Genomic DNA, 22,675 nt, shown 5'->3' with positions numbered 1-22,675 from the left:
CTTTCAGTGGGGTTAAGCTCAAGACTGTGGTGGCCAATTCATTGTGAAAATGATTCCTCCTACTCCCTGAACCACTCTTTGACAATTCAAGCTCAGTAAATCTTTGCACTATCGTCCTGGAATATGCTTATGCCATGAGGGAAGAAAAAAATCCATTGATGAAATAATCTGGCCATTTAGTCGACTTCATTTCACTGCTGCATAATGTTGCTGAGCTGTAATAATGATCCAAACATTAGCCCATATTAATACTAAGTACTTGCTGATTTAAATTCAAACGGTTACTCTTTTTGGACCAGGCAGTGTGTCTGCTTTTGTTTTGTGTGTGAAAGGAGAGTGGGATACTATGAGAATTCACAAGATGCTAAATTTTACTCTTTACAAGTTTCATTTATTATCCAGTTTATTGCAAGCTGCAAGTAGATATAAATTCAGAGAAATTTTAATTAATTTCAGGAATCCCTGTGTTAAAAAATGTGTCATATTATTATATATTTTACAAGGCATTTACATTGTTATAGAAGAAGTTTAATGAAGCCTGATCTACTATGATGAATCACAAGTTATAATTTCCATCAGTTTTTTGAAATCTCATAAATATTTAAAATTCACACAAATAAAAAAAAATGTTACCCATGTCTTTTTAGTGACTCTGGTCTGAGTCTTTGTACTTGCAGTATATTTTAATAGTGCATTATTTAGTATCAAAGAATACTCATTTTCAGTTTCATTTAGCCCATATTGGCCATTGCTTGCACATACCAAATTAAAACAGTTTAAATGTTTGACTTGAGGTATGTTATCTCCATATTATTTTGGATAAACTTTTGTGCAGAATCTACAATGTCGAAAGGGGTTAATCCACTATGACTGCAGGAAAGGCGGGGTTTTAGCAGAAGAAAAGGTACAGTGAAGACAGGTAATGAATTTAGTCACAGCAAGAAACGGTTCCTGCTGCTGAACTCCACCTCTGTCCCTTGGAAGCCTTTATGGAAGCGACACTTTCTTTTTAGGATCTCTGTTAATGCTCCGTTTTGCCGACTCGCGAGGTACTATTTTACTCCTCTGCTCTATTCCAATATTGTTTTCTCTACCTTGCTTATCTTCCTCTGGAACACAGCAGGCCCTGGTGATACTGAAGGTAAAGTCTTAAACGTGTCTTAATTTATACGTACAGTTTTGTACAATGTTAAAGAAGGTACTACACAGACACGCACAGATATTTTTAGGTAAACTGGTGAAATATACAGCATGTTTTAAAAGTTTTGCTTCAAACTTACTTTGCTGAAAAAAATGCATTATACTTAGAATGATGTAAATTATATATATGAGTACCTTTTCATAAATGAACTTGATATATGTCGATAATTTGTTAAATTACTTAGACCATTTAACAGTTTGTGCTTATTATTGTTTATTGAATATGTGTTTATGAATATCTTTTAGCAAGAATGATCATTTTTTTATTATCTTTGCTCCTTTCCATAACGTTACTAAAGATTTGTTTATTTTTTAAAAATTGGGGTAACAAACTTTCAGCCTTTTCATACTAAGTCCAGTTTCTCAAAACCTTGCTTGAAATACGTTCTCCTTTTCAAATATCAGTATTTTGGAGTTCACTACATAAAAGTCATTACTCATGAGTTTTACTCCCTCTGCTACATGACTCATTCATAAATCATACGGAATACACCGCATTTGCTAACCTAGTAGGTCTAAACAAAATCACAGGTTACTGGTGCGATTAGATCATTCCAAAATGCTGAGATGGCCACTTGTGAAATGTTTTAATGCTTATACTATATCACTACTAAACAAGTTGTTTTGTAACATGCATTATATTTAATATACAAAATGGAACACACCTAATCATAATGAAACGCCTCTATAATGGATTTTCTCATGGATTCTTTTAAGTCATAAGCATCATAAACTAGAACAGTCATAGTCTTCATCACAATTTAACCCCTAGTTGTCTCCTCTTTATGTGTCACTCTAAATGTGGATGTATAAAACAGGACTGGACAATTGATCAAATTTAAATTTCAATTGCTTCCAATGATTATCAAAAGAAAATAGATATAAAACAATTATTGTGACACATTTCTTTTTGCAAGATTGCTTTGCAATGAATATCGTCTTGCGTTATAAATCCAGAGCAGCCCTTTCCAGCACATTTTTATTTGTTATTTATTTATTTTTTGTTATTTTAATGAATTTCATTTAGATTTCAAGGAAATCCACTTTTTAAAATGGTTTTTTAAAGTTTGGTAAATGCACAGCATTTCCAAAGTCAATGAGTAATCATGTTAAATAACTGTGATCTCAATATTTACCAAAATAATTCTGATTATTCAAGCAGCCCTAGTATATGCATATATTTGTATATTCTGAAGTAAGTAATACAGAGTTCTAGGATCCATTGTTGCCCCATGCTTGTCTTAACTTTGATCTCCATCCCTCCAGGTGCCTAAGCCAGCTGTTTCCTGAAGGAATTCAGAGTGTTGCTCATGTGGGAATGTTTTTGTGAGCTGTGGGTGGGGGTGGATGAGGAGGTGGGTGCACTGCTGTCTTTGCCATATTTGTAGGCTGTCTGCCTGAATGTCTGCTTTGCATTCCCTTGTAATTATAGGGAAAGCATGGCTACAGCAATAAATCACCTTGACCTTTTACACTGTACCTCTTATTACCAGAATCCAAACAAATGTCATAAAAATCTATAGAAGAGATTCTCCTGGAGTATGTAGTCTATGAGGATGTATTTTTAAGGAACCTTTTCATTGTTCTTATGCATGATAGATCCTCCTCCTAATCCAGCTCAACTGTATATTCATATGTGACAGAATTAGGAGAGTTACTTTAGAAATGCATTCTGGTACAAATACCTGTTCACAGTAACCTAATCCAAGAATCACAGTATTTAACGTAACATAGCCTGATTACTTTCTGTTATTTTTTAATTTCCTGAATGCCAGATGTGTATAAATACAAGGTAAAAGATATATTAATAATATTATTTTTACTTCTGCAAGTATTCTCTAAGACAACAGAACAATATAAGATAACCTTAGGAAAGCAATTGGAGGCAAACATGAAACATTGTAACATCCCTCAGTACAAGAGCACCCTTAGTATTTTCAAAGGAGATAGTACATAGATCTTTGAAAACCACTTCACTATTTAGACCTATGTTTTATTTCATGTGCTCTTCATCGCCAACAAGGCTATTGTCATTATTTAAGATCAAATATATATCAATAGAAAATATTATTCTAAAAACAAGCATAGGTAGCTAGCTAATTTACTTAATCAGACGTATCCAAAGTGGATAACTGGCATTCACGGTCATTTTGAAGGCCTTTGATCAAATTAACCAGAAACCTGTTAAATTCCATGAGATCAGTTTCATTTTTATAGCTGGATTCCTCAATTTTGTCCATGTTTTCTGCATTGCACATGTTTTCTGCCACATTACACATTATTTGTAGACCATTAAAAAAATTTTGAGCATTTTTAGACCATTCTCGTATAAGAAACATTGCAACAAGACACACACACCTGCAGCAATGCAAATGCTGGCAATATTTCCACGCAGTGGAATGTTTTCTGCAGTGACAACCACAATGAAGAGAGTGAATGTTGTCAAGTGGGGCTTTAATGTCACACCCACCATATTCACTATGCTGCATATGGTGATGCAAAAAAGATGTGTTGTATATGTGCTGTGCCTACAAAAATTGTCCTTCGATTTAATATTTATTGTAAGTGTAATCCCGGTACTCACCACCATTTTCTTTCTAAATATATTGGTAATCTGATTTTGTTTGTTTTTTAATTATAATAATAATTATGATTATACTAATACATTTGCTTTGATGGTACCATTCAAGACATTCAAAGTCACCTAACAGAAAATAAATAACATAGTAAACAGGTAAAACAACAATATAAAACAGCAGTGGAACAGCCCAGGTTTTGAATGAACAAAACAGGAGGTGAATGAAGGTCAGCTGGGTGAAAAAGCTTTTGAGATGTGATTTAAATATTGCAATTGACTCCAACTGAGGTGGTCCGGAGGAACATTAAGTAGGAGTGCAGTGGAAGAGCAAAGGGACTGGGAGGGAGAGTTGGAATAAATGAAGTCACAGATATTACTGGGTTAAAATAAGGTTAGAAAGGGCTTTAAAATTAAGTAAAGGGATCTGGAACACGATCCTGTAGGGAATGGGGAGTCATTGTTGAATTAGTATTGGAATGATGCGATTGCTAGATTTAATCTGAGTGATGATACAGGAAACAGAGTTTTGAATGACTTGTAGTATGTAGAGAAGATTTTTAGGACTGCCAGCTAGAATGGCATTGCAGTAGTCCATCTGGGCGGTAATCAGATAATTTACGAGCATCTGAGTGTGTTGGATTAAAATGGCATGGTGAATCCGGGTGATGTTAAAGAAAGGGAAACAGGCAATTGGACAAATAACACTAGAACTAAACAAATATGTACTGTCCCAAATCACACCAGGACATTTGATATGACCAAACACAGATCTGGGGAGTGGTGGGGGGGTTGGGCAAGTGACCACCCTAGACTGAAACCTGGCCACCTCATTAACCACCCCCATCATAATTCCATTTTTGTGGCATTTTTTTCTTGCTTTTAGAGGCGGATCTTTTCTCTACATTCCCAAGACACCTGGGAACCTTTGCCTGAATTACAAACAATATAGAGTTATTGTGTTTGGGTACCTTAACTATTGTTTTATTCTCTAGATGCCTTAAATTCATATTTAGATTTATGTGCCGCACCAAAATAACTTCTGGTCCCACCCTGGCCATCCCACTGAAAACTTTCTGGCTCCGCCACTGATATAGAGCCAGGGTGACCATCAATAAGAACAGTGAAGCTATTCATGCTTCAGTTAATGCAGATTTGGCTCCAATGAGCATCACTGGACTTTTATTTCTGTTAAGTTTGAGGTTGTTTTTGGAGAACCAGTTTGTGGGTGGGAAATCTGGCTTAGCGTAAATGTACGACTGAGTTAGTGATGAAAGGTGCTACTGAAGGCAAAGAGATAAACAATGAATAAAAGAGGGCCAAGGACTGACCTCTGCAGGACACCTTGATTACTATTAATAGAGTATCCTCGGACATGAAATTATTAATGTGAACATATTGTTGCCAATTTCAAAGATAAAAAGACACTTGTGCGTGGTACCAGTGATCCTGAGACTAGCTAGACAATCCAAGAGCAGAGAGTGAGATAAGCTGTCAAAGTGTGCTCTAAGGTAAAGGAGCATGAGAATGGTGCAAAGGCCTGTATCAGGAGCATAGAGAACATCATTAGTAATTTTTAACCATGGCGGTCTCAGTTTAATGTTTGGGTCAAAAAACCTGATTGAAAGGGCTCTAGCAAATGAGTCGAGGTGAAGCTTGAGCTGAGCAACAACTATCTGCTCAAGAATTTTAGCAGTGAATGGAAAGTTGGAAACGAGTCTATAATTATTGAAATCAATGGGGTCAAGGCTAGGTTTTTCGTGGAGTAGTGTCACAGCAGCAATTTTTAACAGGGAAGGGGAAACATCAGAGGTAAGGAGGAAACTGATAACTGAGGTGAGCAGATGTAATACAGAAAGCAGGGAGCCATTTAACAGGCTGGTGGGGATGGGGTCTAACTGCCAGGAGGAGGATTTAGATCTAAGGATAAGCTGACAATCTTCACTATCATAAGGGACAGTAAAAGCTGAGAGAGAGGAAATGGGGGAGGGGTAATGTAAGATAACCAGAACGCTTTGGTACTGACATCGGCAAATACATTGATTGACAAGTGCTTGATTGATGATGTTAATTTCATTGTTGAAAGAGTTTAAAAAAGCAGACATTCAAATGTGGATAGAGGCAGTAATGTATGCATAGTGGGGAAAAGGGGTTTGAGTTTATAAATTAATTAATTAATAATAGGTTAAATTAATAATACGGGTACTTTTTTGTATTCTGAATAAGGAACACCATTCCATGTATTCTTTTACTCATGTGTTTGGGATTCTCCTGCTGGTTAGAAATGACAAAGTCCAGGTGCAACGAAGAATAAAGAATTTTCCCTACAAATAACATTGGATTTGTGGAGCATTTGAATGTGGTTGAGGATCTGGAGTTTCCAGCAGGAGAAACATTTGGATTTTTTACAAACGGAGTTTTGCCAGAAAGATTACTTGGAAAAGGAAAAATTTAATTGTTTAGTTTGTTACATTCATGTAAAAGCGTGGTTGAAATCCCATATCTTTGGAATGTTTAAAAGGTAAAAAAAAACTACAAGGCTTTATAACTGTGTGTCCACACAGTCGTGGGTGCAGACTCCTGTGTATCTAGGCCTACTATATTTGTCTGTAGATTCAGATGGTCACGGTTGGTGCATATCTACAACAAAGGTATACCACCAAACTAGGAAAGGACAGAAGTATTGCAACAAACATGAATAATGGGTAACATGGGTAAAATTTTATGAACGGTTTTAAAGTTGTTACTAGACTTGGGTTGTATAAAGAAAATATGGCATGCCAGGATGTGATAAAATTAGCCAGTGCTACCCTATATTTCTCTTTTTATCGATATGTAATACATCTAAATTTGAAACACTTGGGCATATTTTTGTGCTATCCTATATCACCCTATGTTGTTGGCAGGGGAGTCATTTCGCATGTTTGCTCTTTAGGTGAAGTTGGACTACTCTAATGGGAATTACTTTATTCACTAATGAAAGTACACACATGCCTAATGTTACTGGAAGCTAAAATAATGCAAGTTGGATTTCTTTAGACAAGCACACAAATAACCAAAACATAAACACAACTTAATTAAAGAGTTCGAAAGAGCAAACTGAGAGCACAAAAATGTTTGAGCTTGAGTTAGTATTTCATGAGCAGTAACTTACACCGTAGCTTACAGTGCTGTATTCTCGAGTGAATTTAAAAGGATAGATTGACTTTTTGTAACATATATAGATTCCTCTATAATGTCAACACAAGAAAAGACACTCTTAAGTAAGCTGACAATTTACTCTAGTTTCGGAAAATGGAAGACGAAATTCTACATCAGACCAAAGATCCCTACTGGTAGCAAACAGTTAATGGACACTTTCAGTAACAGGATCCAACTATGTGCAATTGCACAACATCTAAGTCAACTGAAAATGACCAAAGACTTAAGAATGTCATAACTGTAATGTAAAAGTATCGATTTTAAATGTTTATATTAAAATAGGGTACAAGACATGAATTCCCAGATGCTTTAGTGCCATAGGAAATTAAAAAAATATCTTTTGTCCCCACTCTCTACAAAAATCGGGACATTTACAAAATTTTTGGGATGCATTTTAAAAATAGTAATTAATTTTTGTGGCATTAAGTAATTAATGTATAATTTTTCTGTCTTTAATGTGAAATGAACCATGATTGAAATGCATACCGTAGTCACCATCTCGTGCTAACATGAAAAAGTAAAAAGAATACTGTTCTATTCCAAAGAGTACAGTAATGTACAATCATCTCCATGTGCATAGAATACCATCTGTATGTGAGAGAAAGCAGGAGGCAGATTGAACTATTTAGGCTTTTATTTAGCTCTTAATAGCCTTTATATGTGTATCATGCAAACCAGTCCCTTAAATAAAATAAAACAAGTATTACAAATTATGATATTCAGCAATGTTTTAAAATGAAATTAAACAAATACCAATTATTCCTCACCTCCATCAACTACTCCATGAGATGCTTATTGAACAGTTTAAGATGATTCCTATTAGAATATATTGTGTATCAAAAGCAACAGACTGGGCATATATGAAATCTTTTCTTACAAGTCAGTACACATGTTTTTATACTCTGCGCTAAAAGTGGAACGTGCTTGAAAATTTGTTTTGGCATGATGTTTTTTGGCAAGAAATTAAGTGCTGCAACGTAGCACTGAACAACTCGCATATTTCCGAAAATAAATAGTAATGCTAGATTGACCACTTTCTGGTCTCTAGTGTTTCTGAAACATTTATTGACTGGTTTAAAATTACAATACCTAGAGTTTTTGTTACTGTAGTTAAAAACAAGTAAAACTAACTTAAGTAACAAAATCTGATACTATTTATACATATTTTTGAATATACATATATATGTTTTATAGATGTTCTTACTTCAATGATTACTTGCCTTCTGCTGACAGTTGAAAGCTTATGGATGATAGGGCCACCTCAATGTAAATATGTATTCTTAGTTTATTATTAAGTATTGATTTAATATCTCCTCAGGCCCTAAATGATGTCATGGTTGCTGTATTCTATGTACATAAACACTACCTTTTGCGTTTTTTTTAGATGTGCCTGTGCCGTGTTGAATTCTCCAAGATTATTTTGAACAAAACTTGTTTCCTTTTCTAAAAATGCAGTGCCTCAGTTAAGCCTGTGATTAAGACTTAAAAGTTTTCTACTATATGATTGTTTTGCTTTTTATACAGAATTCATATGTATAGGGTCGGTTTTACTTTCTCAGGGGGACTAGGCAGACCCATATCCCTCATGAGATTTTGCCGATTGCAGGCGGGTGGGGGTTGCCTATGCCTAGATCTGGTCCTAATATGGGCACATTACTCCCTATTTTCTGAGACTCGTGTTTCGTCATTCTGAATGGCTCTCTATTTTTCCCTCGTCTTCTCTGACTAAATGATGATGCATTTTTAGTATTTTTTTTAGTAAATACAGATGCAACAACAAGTTTAGTAGAAATTTACTTTTTAAAATTATGATAATTTCAAGATGAATGGAAAAATAATTTCAAATTAGGAATTTGGAGAAACATTAAATTAACTTAGCATTTTTTTGTGTGTTTAATTGAATAATGATGCTGACACATTGTGTTAGTTGAACTGAGCTGATTTTAGTGTCAGCTGCCTCTCTTGTTAAACAACAGTTGACCTGCATTGACCAGTTCTGATTGTCCTGATATTATTTTTTCATGATTGAAATGTCCTGGGAAAACAATTCATCATGTTCGCCACCGACTGCATCAAGATAGAAAGTGTTGCAGATCATTTATAAAAACATGGTATCAATAAAGCCATGAACAACCCATAAAAGTAGTGGAGACACAGAAGTTGTCAGCCTACTTAAAGATGTTTGTCCCCTGTTCTTGGTGGCTCTGAAAGACAAAAACGTTACTACCTAGTGACAGCAAATTTTGTACTTTTGTTTATAAGAACCCTCAGTCCATGATCAGGTTATTTAATTCTAGCTCCATTACTAGATGATGATAACCAGGCATAAATGGTTGTTTTTCACACCTGGGTTTGGCATTGTGGCTTATTCATGTACCTCATGGAGGTTCCAGGCCTCTGGTGGCTTTACTGAAGGCAGTTTGGGGTCTTCTATAGATTTATTTTAGCGGAGAAGCCGGATACATCAGTTAGACCGAAATAACAATCCATCATATGATCATTATGTAATAGAACATACTGCTGCGACTTTGACAGGACTGGTGTACGGCATCTTCTTGAAGGAAATAAATGCTATTGTTAAGTACACTCACTATGCTATTGCCTGAATAATGTACATCAGAAGGGGTTCAAACAATATCAATGCAATGCTCAGGTTCTGTATATTTCAGCTGCTTTTATAGCCTGTCTGCTAGTGTCTACCCTGAGTAAGCATGACCAGGCATGCCTAAGATGACATTTGAATAGCACCTGTACTGAGTGCATGCCCAGGCATGCTTGGGCTGACAAGCTTGCTTTGTGGTCAATATACTAGAAGACTTAATGTATGTGACATCAAGTCACAAAAATTGGTTATATGTACAAAATGTGATAGGAAGATTTTAAGGTGATTTTTGTGATGAGCTCGAATTTCATAAAATATACCTAAAAATGTTCAGGAAGCAAAATCCTTATTGTTCAGTGTAATGTAATGAATACATTGAACATATTACCTTTCACCATCATTGTATGGAAATTTGTCTTCAACCGAACTACAACCAAATCCAGCCTGGCAAGTTTTACTAAGCCTCCCTTCAGACACAGTGGATGTTGGCTTTGTGATGCTGATGGAATGTGGCCATCAGGGGGAAAACTGGGGCACCCCTGCACTTACTTTAGGGCTAAAGTTCATGTTCAGCTGTGACACGTTTGTGTTTGTGTGGATTCCCTGTAATATTGTAATGAGCAGAAAAATATCCCCCATTGCATCATCAAAATGAGTGTTTTACACTCAAATTATATCAAAATAACTCAATTGGTACTACTAATGTTAAAAACAGATGTTAATATATGGCATATGAGGAATTAATGTATTATACACCAATGATAAAACACAATACAACATGGAATCGCATTTGTATATGTCAGAGAGAAAAGCACAACGCAATACAGTCTTAGTAAGAAACATTACTTGCACACAAAAACAGTGATCCAGGTGAATGACAGTGATGTCCGATTTCTGAACAAATTGTTTTTTTGAACCAGTTTTCAAATCTAAAAGAATCAACCTTTTTTTTTTTAGGCCACATCCACGCATTGCACAGGTCAAAGTCTTAGATTCTAAAAATCTAAACATATTCCACAAATTATCATAAGAAGATTTGAAAGTTACATTTGAAAGGAGGCCATTCGACCCATCAACTTGCTTGGGGAAAATTCAGCTAATAGCTTAAACTTGTTAAAATCTTATCTAGCGCTGATTTAAAGGAACCCAGGGTTTTAGCTTGTGCTACACTAACAGGAAGACTATTCCATACTCTAACTACACGCTGTATAAAGAAGTGCTTTTTCAAATCCAGTTTATAATGTTCTCCCACTAATTTCTATCTATAGCCACAAGTTCTTGTATCTGAACTAATATTGAAGTAGCCAATTGGCTGAACAGCATCCAGACCTGTTAGAATCTTATATACCTGGATCATGTCCCCCCTTAGTTTACTTTGCTCGAGGCTGAAGAGATTCAGCTCAGCTAACCTCTCCTCATAAGACATTCCTCTAAGACCAGGAAACATTCTCGTAGCCCTACGTTACACCCTTTATAAGGCAGCAATGTCCTTTTTAAGGTATGGTGGCCAAACCTGCACACAATATTCTAGGTGGGGTCTTACCAAGGTATTGTATAATCTTAGCATCACCTCCCTTGACTTAAACTCCACTCACCTAGAGATGTAACCCAACATCCTATTGGCCTTTTTAATTGCTTCCCCACACTGGCGAGAGTGGGACATGGAAGCATCAACATACACACCAAGCATATTAAAAAACAACATCCATGTTGCCTTCAGTGCTGCTCTGCATTCCGTGATCCGTTTTATTTGTGCTGTGTGCGTGCTTGGCTGCATGGTGACTGTGGCTCACTAATCCCTTCTAATGATGACCAAAACAAGATTCATGGACCATTTACATTTAAATTTACTGCATTTGGCATACTTATATAGATAGGTGCTTAGAAGACTCATCAGTTAATATATTCTGATACTGATTCAATAAAACCTGGATAGGAACACTATCACTCTAAAAAATTCTGTTGGCAAGTAATACATATTTTTATAATAATAATAATTATAATAATTATATATATATATATGATTCATAATAACCCTGGAATTGCTAATCCAAGTACTTCTGAAAAAGGTAGGTTTTTAGTCATCCTTTGAAGGCATCCAGTGACTCAGTTGTTCAGACATCTAGTAGAAGTTCATTCTACTGTACCACATAAACGCTAAAACAGAAGAGTCTCAATGCATGTCTTCCTTGCGCCTTGATAAATGGAGGGATCTGTCGAGCAGTGCTGGAGGATTGGAGAAAACGTGGTGCAGTGCAGGGTGAGATAAGTTATTTTAGGTAGGAGGGTGCTGGATCAGTTTTGGCTTTGTAGGCAGCCATCAGTGTTTTGAATCTTATGCAGGAAGCTACAGGAAGCCAGTGAAGGGAGTGCAAGGATGGTGTGGTGTGGGAAAGCTTGGGAAGGTTGAAAACGAGTCGGGCAGCTGCATTCTGGATCAGTTGCAGGCGATAAATGGCACTCAGAGGTAGACCTGTTAGGAGTTACAGTAGTCTAGTCTTGAGATGACAAGTGCCTTAGTGGCCTGTATGGAAAGAAATGAATGAACCTATCTGTTCAAAAAAGGGCTCAAAACATGCCCCAATGCAAACCAAAATCTCCATCTAGTAGGGTCAGAAAATATGGCAAATGGTTCATGAAGCATCATTTTGGCTATCACTACTCCCAACTCTCAACAATAGACAATTAAGCAAGTTCTGCAAGTCGACAGGCAATTCTCATAAGGCTCAAAAGACCCAGCTGGAGATGTTTATGATGTAATTTATTTGTTCATGTATTATTATGAATGAATGGTGTGTGAGTGTGCCCTGTGATGGGTTGGTGCCCCATCCTGATTTGTCCCCTTCTTTGTGCCCATAGACTCTGGGATAGTCTCCGCACCCCTCCCCTCCCCCTACATAGGACAAGTGGTTACAGAAAATGGATGGATGGGTGAATGTATAATTAATAACCACCTAAATGATTACAATAAATGACCTTTTGTCATATATGTGGAATGTGCAATAAATTAATAAGTATACTTTTAGACCTACATATCGCAACAAGGATTCTCAGCATTTGGGTAAAAACATATTAACTTATGCATTTCCAGGTGATCAATCCAGTATTTCTAGACATTGTAATTATTAGGCTTAATTTTTAAATGAATTTGAAACCTGGAAGTTCAAAGAATCAGAGTACAGTTAAAATCTTGTTGAGAAGCAGTCTCTGAAATACCAATCAATTTGGTTTATGGATTTATCATTGAATGCATTAATTCCTTTGAAACACCAAATAGTGAGTAGTTCTATAAACATTTGAAATGTGTGGTTGTAGTGTCACTGAATCAATACCTGTTTTTAGCCAGTGTGTACCCTTCTGACCAATTAAAAGTATGATTCTTTCTATGAAGGTGCGATGTGGAGACATTTAAAATTTCAAATACAAGCTGAAGCTAAGTATTGCAGGGAAAATGTAAACAGAGAGAGACGTTTTACAGGCACTGTGTTACAATGTGATTCATAAAGAACTGGTTCTACAGTCTGGCAGTCATCACCTGGAATCCTCTGAGCTTTAGACCTTGGCCTGCAGCCATACCTCCCTGGATTCCCGCCATGGGCGCTAAGTTACGCCTATCAATATACTCACGCCCTCCAACATCTAACCTCCTTTTACAACTGTGTAATCCACATATTCCTTCAGAGGAAGCTAATAAAGTTGTTTTCCTTTCTTTACTCCCCTGTATGGGAAGTACCTGGCAGTAGAAGGATTTACAGGTTTCCGCCTCAACACGTTTGGTTCATGCCGCAGTGGCGTGAGAACCACAGTCCCCATAATGTGTGCATGCATGTCCATGTGTGTGTGTCCATCCATATACGGTCATAGGGGTATTTCTTTGAAGGGTTTGAAGTCATGTGTTTGCATGTCTAGTAGATTCACTTCTTCTTTCTCGGTTTTCAATTTTTTAATTAATAGTAGCACCACTAATAATTATTGTACTAGTTGTAAGAGTCTCATAAGCACACAAAAATCTTTTTCAATTTTGATAGCATGTCATGATCATTATGTGTATTTATCTTTCACATGTTTGCAGATCAGCCTGTCCTGCCTAAGAATTGCAGCATCGTTTGAAGACTATCACTCAGAACAAGCCTGTTGATGCTTATTACCTTGATTACCATCAATCCAACCATGTGCTGATCCATAAATACTACAAGATTCTCACAGCACAAAGTCAACCTCAGACAGGTTCCAGCAGTAGTTTACATCCCTGTAAACACTTATCCAATGGCCCACCCATACGAGCCTTGGTTTCGGTCAGGGCCACATGGAGGCAGCAGCGAGGATCTAACAATGCCATCTTGGTGGGACATGCATGCGGGGACAGGAAGTTGGATGGAATTGCAAGGTGGCTCAGGGGGACTGCAGGGTGTAGGCCAGGGTGGTACGATGGGTCTGCAGCCTCTGGGAGCTTACACCTCCGACACTCAGTTATGCAGCCTGCCCCCGAGTCAGCTAACTCCAGCGCCACACCCCTCACTGCCTTTCCCTCAGGATACCTTTAAGATGGAATCTGTAGGGCCAGAACTGTTGCAGCAGCAGCAGTCCTTGGAGCAACCATTGGACAATGGTGCCGGCACTCGACCTAAATCACAGCGTCGGTCAGCTTCTCGGGGCTCAGGACAAGCCATGTGCCGCTGTCCCAACTGCATCGATGCCGAGCGATTGGGACCCTGTGTAGACGGAGTCAAGAAAAAACATCTGCACAACTGTCATATTCCAGGATGTGGCAAGTCCTACGCAAAGACCTCCCACCTGAAGGCCCATCTTCGATGGCACAGTGGAGACAGGCCCTTTGTCTGTAACTGGTTATTCTGCGGAAAGCGCTTCACCCGATCTGATGAGCTGCAGCGCCACCTGCTGACCCATACTGGCGCCAAGAAGTTTACTTGCACTTTGTGCAGCCGCATCTTTATGCGTGGTGATCACCTCACAAAGCATATGCGCACACACGATTCACCACGCACTGAGGAGGACGATAGGGAGGGCGGAGGTCCCCGGCTGGGAAAATGCTGCGATGCGTCATCACCTCTCCACCCTCCTAATGCTTCTCCTAGCACACGGGAGGCCCCACATGATCCCAAAAGCGAACCAGCTATGATCAGCTCTACACTGAGTGGACAGGCTGACTGAAGGCACCTTGTTTATATTAAGTATTAGACTTTTAAAACAGTGCATATTACTGCTAGAAGTGAGACAGTTGGATGGGTTTTAGAAAGGCCTAAATAAAGTAAGTGTTTATTAAAAACAAATTACTGTAGCTGTTATCTCAACAACTACAATTTGTCCAAGAGAAGTGCAAACCCCGCATTTCATCATAAGATGAATGAATGCCTTCATGCTAATTTGAACAAGATAAAACTTGCAGTACATGAAGATATCCGAATGATCTGATATCTGAATGCAGTTTCTTTAAATGCACACTGAATTAAAAGTTTAAAAGTGCTATTTACAGATGTCAGGCAAAGAGCATCTCATATTCTTTTTTCTTTCTAAAGACAAGTTTGAGTTCTCCCTTAATCCATTGCATGAACAAATCTAAACAAACATATTTCTGGTGATTCATACGTCATCAAGCTAATACTGGTTCAAATAACATTTAAATTTTATTCATTTAATGTTCAGAGCTCCATGACAAAATCAGCTCTCACTTGTCGATTTCAAAAAATTTATTGAACATTTCCAGTATTTAGATATTTTTTTATTTTTAGGTATTTGTATTTTAAGGAAAACAAGAAAGTATGAAGCATTTTGATAAAAAAAAAAAAATAGAAATATTTCTGTCAGCAGGTGTTTTTAACCATTTTTATCTTTTTACTAGGGCAATTCACAAATCTTGCTTAATAGCACTACAACACAGCTACAGCACTACACTAGTACATTATCTGCAGTTGCCATTACATAACTTTCAAAATGCACAAAAAGTAATGCATGCTTCGACAATTTTTACATTTCTATTGTAAATGTTAACTGAGTATTTGTTTTGAAAAAAAAAATTAGAATAACATCACTGGCAATTTTCTGACAGTTTTCATACTGACAAGTAGTGCATTTAGAAATAGGCACAATGTTTACATGTAAAATACATTATTGTATTCATATTTCTTGTTTGAATCCTTTATTTTCCAGAATAAATTAGAAGTTAGACATTTAGAGGAATAACTTAGGGTTCAGTTCATAGATTTTAGACCACTATACCGTAAGGACTATACTGTTGTGTTTGTTTATCCACCTGTTCTTTAAATAGAACATCACCTTGTAGAAACACTATTTGGATCATGAACACCATATAATGCTTAAATGGAAAAATAAATGAAACATTTGAGCATGGTGGCCCATAGTGTAGGTATGTTGTTTCGTCCCTCTGGGCTTGAGGTCATGATTCCTGCCCCATATTGTGTCTGTGGAGTTTGCCTTCTCTTCCTCCGGTTTGCAGGGCCACAGTCCAAACGAATACAGTTAGGTGCCTTGGTACATAACTTGTCTTTAGTGCAGTGTTTCTCAAACCGGTCCTAGAGGACCCCCAGACAGTCCATGATTTTGCTCCTTCCTTATCGTGTGTATGTGTGCCCTGTGATAGACTGGTATCCTGTCTAGGGCAGGTCCTACCTTGTGCCCTGAGTTTCCTATAATAGACTCCAGGCCTGTACTGTACTGGATAAGCCATTATGCATGATGAATGGATGGTTTCTTCGTCTTGAAAACAGATTTTTCTCACTGTCCATTAATTTCCATTTAGAAAAGATGTATTCTTAAACACTTTCAGTGTTTTGACGGCTAAGAATTTATGTTTAGTGACTTAAAGATATATTTAAGATTAAATATTTTTTCATGTTGTTATCTCAACAACATATGCCATCCTACATCAATCAGGCATTATGCATTAATTTTTGGGAGACAAAAAACAAAGCTTGAAGTAAGAATAAAGTTATGTCACATTATAGACAAACTCAGTTTTCATATACTATCATAACTACTTCTTGAATTATTTGGCATGTCTTAATATAAGCCAATAGACAGATTTTGCAAAAAGGACTAATATCCCCAAACTGTTATTGACAAACTTTTTACATTTGATTTTTCATTGGCTGGCAAAATTATACTTAATCTTAATAATCACAAAAATCTGGTACACAATAAACTCTGACGTATTCTAAGATTTTCTGCCTACTAACTTATAGAAATTGTTCATATTAATATAGTGACAGTAGTACAGTTACCTAAAGCAAGATTAATAACAAAATTCTTCAAACTAATTATTTATAACTGTAATTATGGCAATACAATAACTTTTGGGGTAGCAGTATGTTTCAGAAAAATGAAGTTCGATATATCATAAAAGGCCAGTTGAACAAATCTAATCTTATTAAAGATTTATTTGCTATTTTATGTGATTATGCATTTAATAAATAGATATATATGATATATATGTAAACATACATATAATACAGTAATATTTATTTCTGGAGCTTGAATTTGTTAATGTTTTTCATATATATTGTGAAGATAATGGTACTACAATACTAGATGATTTTTTACTTATGGAATTATTTTTCTTAATTCAAACTCATAACCATTTTAATGGAAAAAAAACTCGTGATTACAATTCTTTTCCACAGTCACAAGCATTCCCCAGGCAATATCTCTTCAAAGCATTCTTAATTTTAAGCAGTCTTGTATGACAACTATTTAATTTCAAGATTGATACTATTTGCTGATTTCAAATTCTTGGTGTCTGTGAGTTGTTATATAATAGTAACAATGTCGCTTGTATTAGTAGTACTATTTATTTATTTTTTAGAATATTAAATAGGTCCTGTATCATTTGTATACAAGTTTTTTGCAAAAATAGGAATACTGTTTGATTTTTATAGAGCAATGCTTTTTTATTTTAGCATATTATTTCATATTCTTTCAATTTAACCATAAAACATGAAACTTTCTGGAAATTATGCATTATTATTTGGGATATTTGAATGAGACTGCATCCCTTTCTCAGTTCCTACAACAGATGACATATTTAATCATACAATTTTTATTATCACAGTAGGAACTAATTGGGCATATTAATGTAACTGCAACCTTCTTGTGAAAATATGTAGTTTATATTACTTTTGGCTTATTTAAAACTGTGAAAATCACAGAAATAGATGTTTGAGAATAAAGTTTTTGTAGTCAAAATTACACTTGTAATGTGTGATTGATTTCAAAAAAGCTGTTTTTGCATTGTGGTTCTTTTCCTGAAGAGGCATTTCACCCAAGTAAATTCGTTAATTTTATACATTATACATTCTGCACACTCATCTTCTGTGGCGATGCTGTAAAACCAAGAGCATCTTTAATGATGTAATTAAAAAAAAAAACACTTTACATATTTGCTTCTTTGAATCTTCTGTCAGTGTTTGGGGAAGTAGAATATATAAATTGCAAGATTATTTAAAGTTACAGCAAAAATAAAAGCACATACCTACTGTTAATAAAGCAAAAGAAGACACCAAGAAAAACCTGCTAAAAATAAACAGCAAAAGGTTATGCTGACTGTGCACACTTAAACACAAGAAGCATGCATCACATTTATATTGAGTTATACTATGCCTTCATGCCTTATCCAGTGTCATTGTTTCAGTGTTGCAGGTGGACCAGTATCTGCTCCACTTCCAATATAAGAATATAGCGATGTGTAATATCATACTGTCAGGTCTCAGTAATTACAGCAGTGCATAATACCAAACCAACTGCTAGTCACTGCCACTAAAAGCCCACAAAACTACCTCATTAAGCGTAGAATGGTTACTAATTAGGCGAGCGTCCTGATAAGGTAGTTCTGTTGAGGGCTCCTTTCGTAGTGAATGTATGAAACAATTTGCACGATAATATAAGACAAATCACAACCTGTGTTGTGAGTTTCACAATTCACTGAGAAATGTGCAATGCATTCAGTGTCCCTCAGCTGAAGTACATCAAGGCCTACATGAAGATGAGCGTGGAATATTTTCGGTCGCCTCGCTGTTGCACCCTTACCCCAGACTCACAGGAGCACGAGTACACACACAGTGGTTTAGGACACACTACTTCTGTTGAATCTGCTTTTTATTAATTCTAATTGAAACAATTATTTTTTAATCAAGTGTTTTAGCCTAATTGATTTGCCTAATAGGCATGCTGATAAGGCAGGTGTCACTTGAATCTAGCCTATAATGGTAACAGATTTGTACATATTAGTACAGTTGTCCCTCCAGATTCACATATTTGACATGAGTGGTTTTGGTTATTCACAAGCTGGCCGTGAACAATTAAACAGGAATATTTTTGAAGATCACAGAAACTTTCTGATGACATATAAGCTAAAAATGATATTGAAACACATTAAATTAAATACAGTAAATAATATAATAGATAACTATTAAGGTTTTTTAATATCTGTTAGCATAAGTGTATGGTATGTCTAAAATATTATATTATATTATTTTAAAAAAATGAACTTATGTTGGCCTGCGTACCCTGCACATCTTTGTCTTGGCAACCAGCCTCTCTCACAGGTTACCTGTCTTTTGTGATCTAGTTGTAACAGACACAAGATCAGGACTGCAGGGACAAGAAATAAAGTATTTTGTTTAATATACTAGGGCTGCATGGTATTATTTTGTAGTAATAATTATTGGGGTATTTATAAAACAAAAAGGATTTCAATATATATTTCTCACCAGTCTAAGAGTGATTTAAACAGCAAGGATGAAAATGATTATGAATGTCTCAGAGAACACTTATGCAAAAGCAGTGGAGGTAAACTTTAAATGAATTTTGAAACCTATATTAGATAATAATATAACGAATAATAATTAAAATTGCAAAGCCAGCTATGTTTTTCTTTCCTATAACAAATTAAAAATGTTTTAAGAAAACAAGCTCCCTTTTTCCTGATTAGGAAAAAACCTAATCTAGCTGACTAGTGATGCAAGAACTGCATGTGCATGGCATGCAATGTTGATATTAATACTGCACACCGTTTAATTTACTGGTCTTTTTTCGAATCTTGTACAAAATACCCCACCCTGCGTTGTGATGTTATTCAGCGCCAGTACCAGTTATAAACCAGTGGAAGACAAAAACATTCTTTAAGTACCAAAAGTATGACTTGGTGAGATGGAAAAGCGCCCTTAGAATGAATTAACGGCAAAAATGCTGTATAGTGGTACCATTTGTTGAAGAACTTATCAATAGTATCGGTATTAGTTAATAATTCAGTACCAGTTCTTGATGCCCATCCTTACTCAGGACACAACCCTGAGGAATACCTGTGTGGAGAGTTAGGTAAGATGATGTGTGTCCAACCACACAGACAATCTGGGGTCTGCTCCTCATGACTCAGTTGCATAGAGGGCAGTTGCATCTTGTTTTGATCTGTTTTGACAGTATGCAACCTGAAGCAGGTCCAATATGTTAGGCATAATGGAGCAGATCTCTTAAAGTACTTCATAATTGTAGAGGTGAGTGCAACCAGGAGGAATTTGTTTGGATCCACAATATTTTCTGGTAAGTTGACCCAAACTCGCTTGACCCACGAGTTACACATAGAGCCATGCATTAATATGCTCAGATAACTCTTAATGTGATTTTTTTTCCAAGCGCGCTGCTAAAATATAAAAATATATTTATGATTCCCTTTTAAGAACATAAGAAATTTACAAAGGAGAGGAGGCCATTTGGCCCATCAAGCTTGTCTGGGGAGAACTTAACTAATACCTCAGAGTTGTCGTTATCTAGCTCTGATTTAAAGGAACCCAGGGTTTTAGCCTGCACTACTTGAACAGGAAGACTATTCCACACTCTAACTACATGTTGTGCAAAGAAGTGTTTTCTCAAATTCAGTTTAAAATGTTCTCCTGCTAATTTCCACCTATGGCCACAGGTTCTAGTATTTAAGCTAATATTGAAGTAGCCAATTGGCTGAACAGCATCGAGACCTGTTAGAATCTTATACACCTGGATCATGTCCCCCCTTAGTCTCCTTTGCTCGAGGCTGAACAGATTCGGCTCAGCTAACCTCTCCTCATAAGACATTCATCTATGAATAGGAATCATTCTTGTAGCCTTATGTTGCACCCTTTCCAAAGCAGCAATGTCCTTCTTAAGGTATGGTGACCAAACCCACACACAATATTCTCCCTGCATGGATTACCTTACATTTATCTATGTTAAATTTCATGTGCCAGGTATCAGCCCAGTTGCTAATTAAATCAAGATCCCATTGTAGCGTATGTGCTGCTAGTTTAGTATCTGCTACACCACCCACCTTGGTGTCATCTGCAAATTTAACCAGTTTACTGTATGTATTGGTGTCAATATCATTAATTAGGAACAGTAGTGGTCCTAAAATTGAACCCTGCGGTACCCCACTATGAACGCAGGCCCACTGTGACATTGTGCCTCTAATAACTACCCGCTGCTTCCTGTCTGTTAACCAGTTTTCGATCCAAGCTGCTACAGTTCCTCAAATCCCTGCAGTTTTGAGCTTAACCAAGAGCCGTTTGTGGGAGACAACATCAAAGGCCTTTTGGAAATCTAAGCAGATCACAACATAGGCCTTTTTGTGATCAATTTGTCTTGTAGCTTCCTCAAAGAACTGAAGTAGATTAGTTAAATCTGAAATCTCTGCTTTTGTCACCCCTGACAATTTTCTATAGTATACAGTGATGTTATTCAGTTTACATAATGCCCCGGCAACTTTTCAAAGGTTGATGCATCGAATTCTCAGCGATGTTAGGAATTGTGAAATCTATCTAGATGACGTTGTCATTTATTCAGATTCCTGGGAGAAGCACATACGTTTGCAGAAAGCTTCGCTTGTCCTCGTTAGAGAAATGTGAGTGCCGTTAGTTATTTAGGAAAATTGGTCGGACATGGAGTAGTTAAGCCGCTACATAAAGGTCCATGCGATCACTTCCTTCCCTGTCCCCCAGTCGCCGCATGAGTTAAAACGGTCCTTAGGGATGGCCGGTTATTATCGTTGTTTCTGCAGGAATTACTCTGATGTTGTTGCGCCCCTGACTCGGCTGTTACAAAAAGGGGTCTTCATATGGTCCCCGGTCTGCCAAGCAGCATTTGAGTCAGTTAAAATGCTACTCAGCAGTTCACCAGTCTTAACAGCCCCAGATTTCTCTAAGCCCTTCAAACTGGAGGTGGATGCTAATGGGATTTGTGCTGGTGCTGTTCTCTTGCAGGAGGATAACCGTGGACATGACCATCCTGTTTGTTATTTTTGCCGGAAACTTGTGAAGCATCAATTGGCATATAGTGTAATAGAGAAGGAGGCCCTCGCTCTTTTATGTGCATTACAACATTTTGAAGTGTATGTGCAGGATACCCCCCAGCCAGTGATGGTTTACACCAATCACAATCCCTTGGTTTTCCTCTCAGGTAACACCAATCAGCGTCTCATGCGCTGGGCCTGAATTGTGCAGTCCTTTAGTCTCGTGATCACCCACAAAAAAGGGGTTAATAATCTAGTTGCTGATGCCCTCTCTCGGGCTTGACTTGTAATTTCGATTATTTTCGTTTTGTTTTCCTGAGATCCTGCTATGACTGTTTGTATAACACTCCGATTTGTAATTGTGAACTCCTGCTGGGGCTCACTCTTGTGTGGGGGGGTGTTACAGGCTGTAAGCTGTGTCATGTAACACGAGGTACGTGCTGTAAGGAAGATACGTGCCGTAAGTTTCGGAAGGATGCCTGCCGGTTCTTCGAACGTCCTGAGCTCTCGCCCATTCGTCAGCCACTCTTTTGACTCCGCCTTCTGGACCTGGCCCCGCCTCCCTCGCCTTTGGAGCAATTTCCGGTTTGCTGACAGAAAAGGCTGCTGCTTCGACATTTCGGCGGCTTGCCTGTAAGCTTGCTCTTCGTTCGCTTTCCCTTTATATGATTGCTCGTGTATGCTTTTGTTCCCGATTTTTCGATTCTCGCCTCATCCTTTTCTTTGGACCTTTGCCCTGGTTTTGACTGCTTGCTTGGTTTTGGAGTTTTCACCTGTACTTCGACTTCGCCTCTTTTATACCCCCTTT

General features: G+C 37.1%; 1 protein-coding gene across 4 annotated transcripts; it reads left to right on the top strand.

The window, feature by feature from the left end:
* Positions 1-930: 930 nt before the first annotated feature.
* Positions 931-16,409, top strand: LOC125715439 (transcription factor Sp6-like). Of its 4 annotated transcripts, none has more exons than XM_048986948.1 (3): positions 931-1,049; positions 2,467-2,555; positions 13,651-16,409. In XM_048986948.1, exon 3 carries the CDS (start codon positions 13,845-13,847, stop codon positions 14,748-14,750), a length of 906 nt encoding a protein of 301 aa, XP_048842905.1. In that variant the 5' UTR covers positions 931-1,049; positions 2,467-2,555; positions 13,651-13,844; the 3' UTR covers positions 14,751-16,409. The 4 variants fall into 4 exon arrangements, with proteins under 4 accessions (XP_048842905.1, XP_048842904.1, XP_048842902.1 ...); XM_048986946.1 differs by having other exon boundaries at positions 942-1,141; XM_048986947.1 differs by lacking the exon at positions 2,467-2,555.
* The last annotated feature ends 6,266 nt before the right edge of the window (positions 16,410-22,675 follow it).

This window comes from Brienomyrus brachyistius, chromosome 20, assembly GCF_023856365.1.
Source record: "Brienomyrus brachyistius isolate T26 chromosome 20, BBRACH_0.4, whole genome shotgun sequence".
NCBI classification, from domain to species: Eukaryota; Metazoa; Chordata; class Actinopteri; order Osteoglossiformes; family Mormyridae; genus Brienomyrus; species Brienomyrus brachyistius.
Note: the sequence above shows the minus strand (reverse complement) of the source record. Positions and strands in the feature narration are given on the sequence as shown.

Coding starts and splice junctions, on each gene's coding strand:
- LOC125715439 (XM_048986947.1), top strand. CDS start 13,845: ATGGCCCACCCATACGAGCCTTGGTTTCGGTCAGGGCCACATGGAGGC.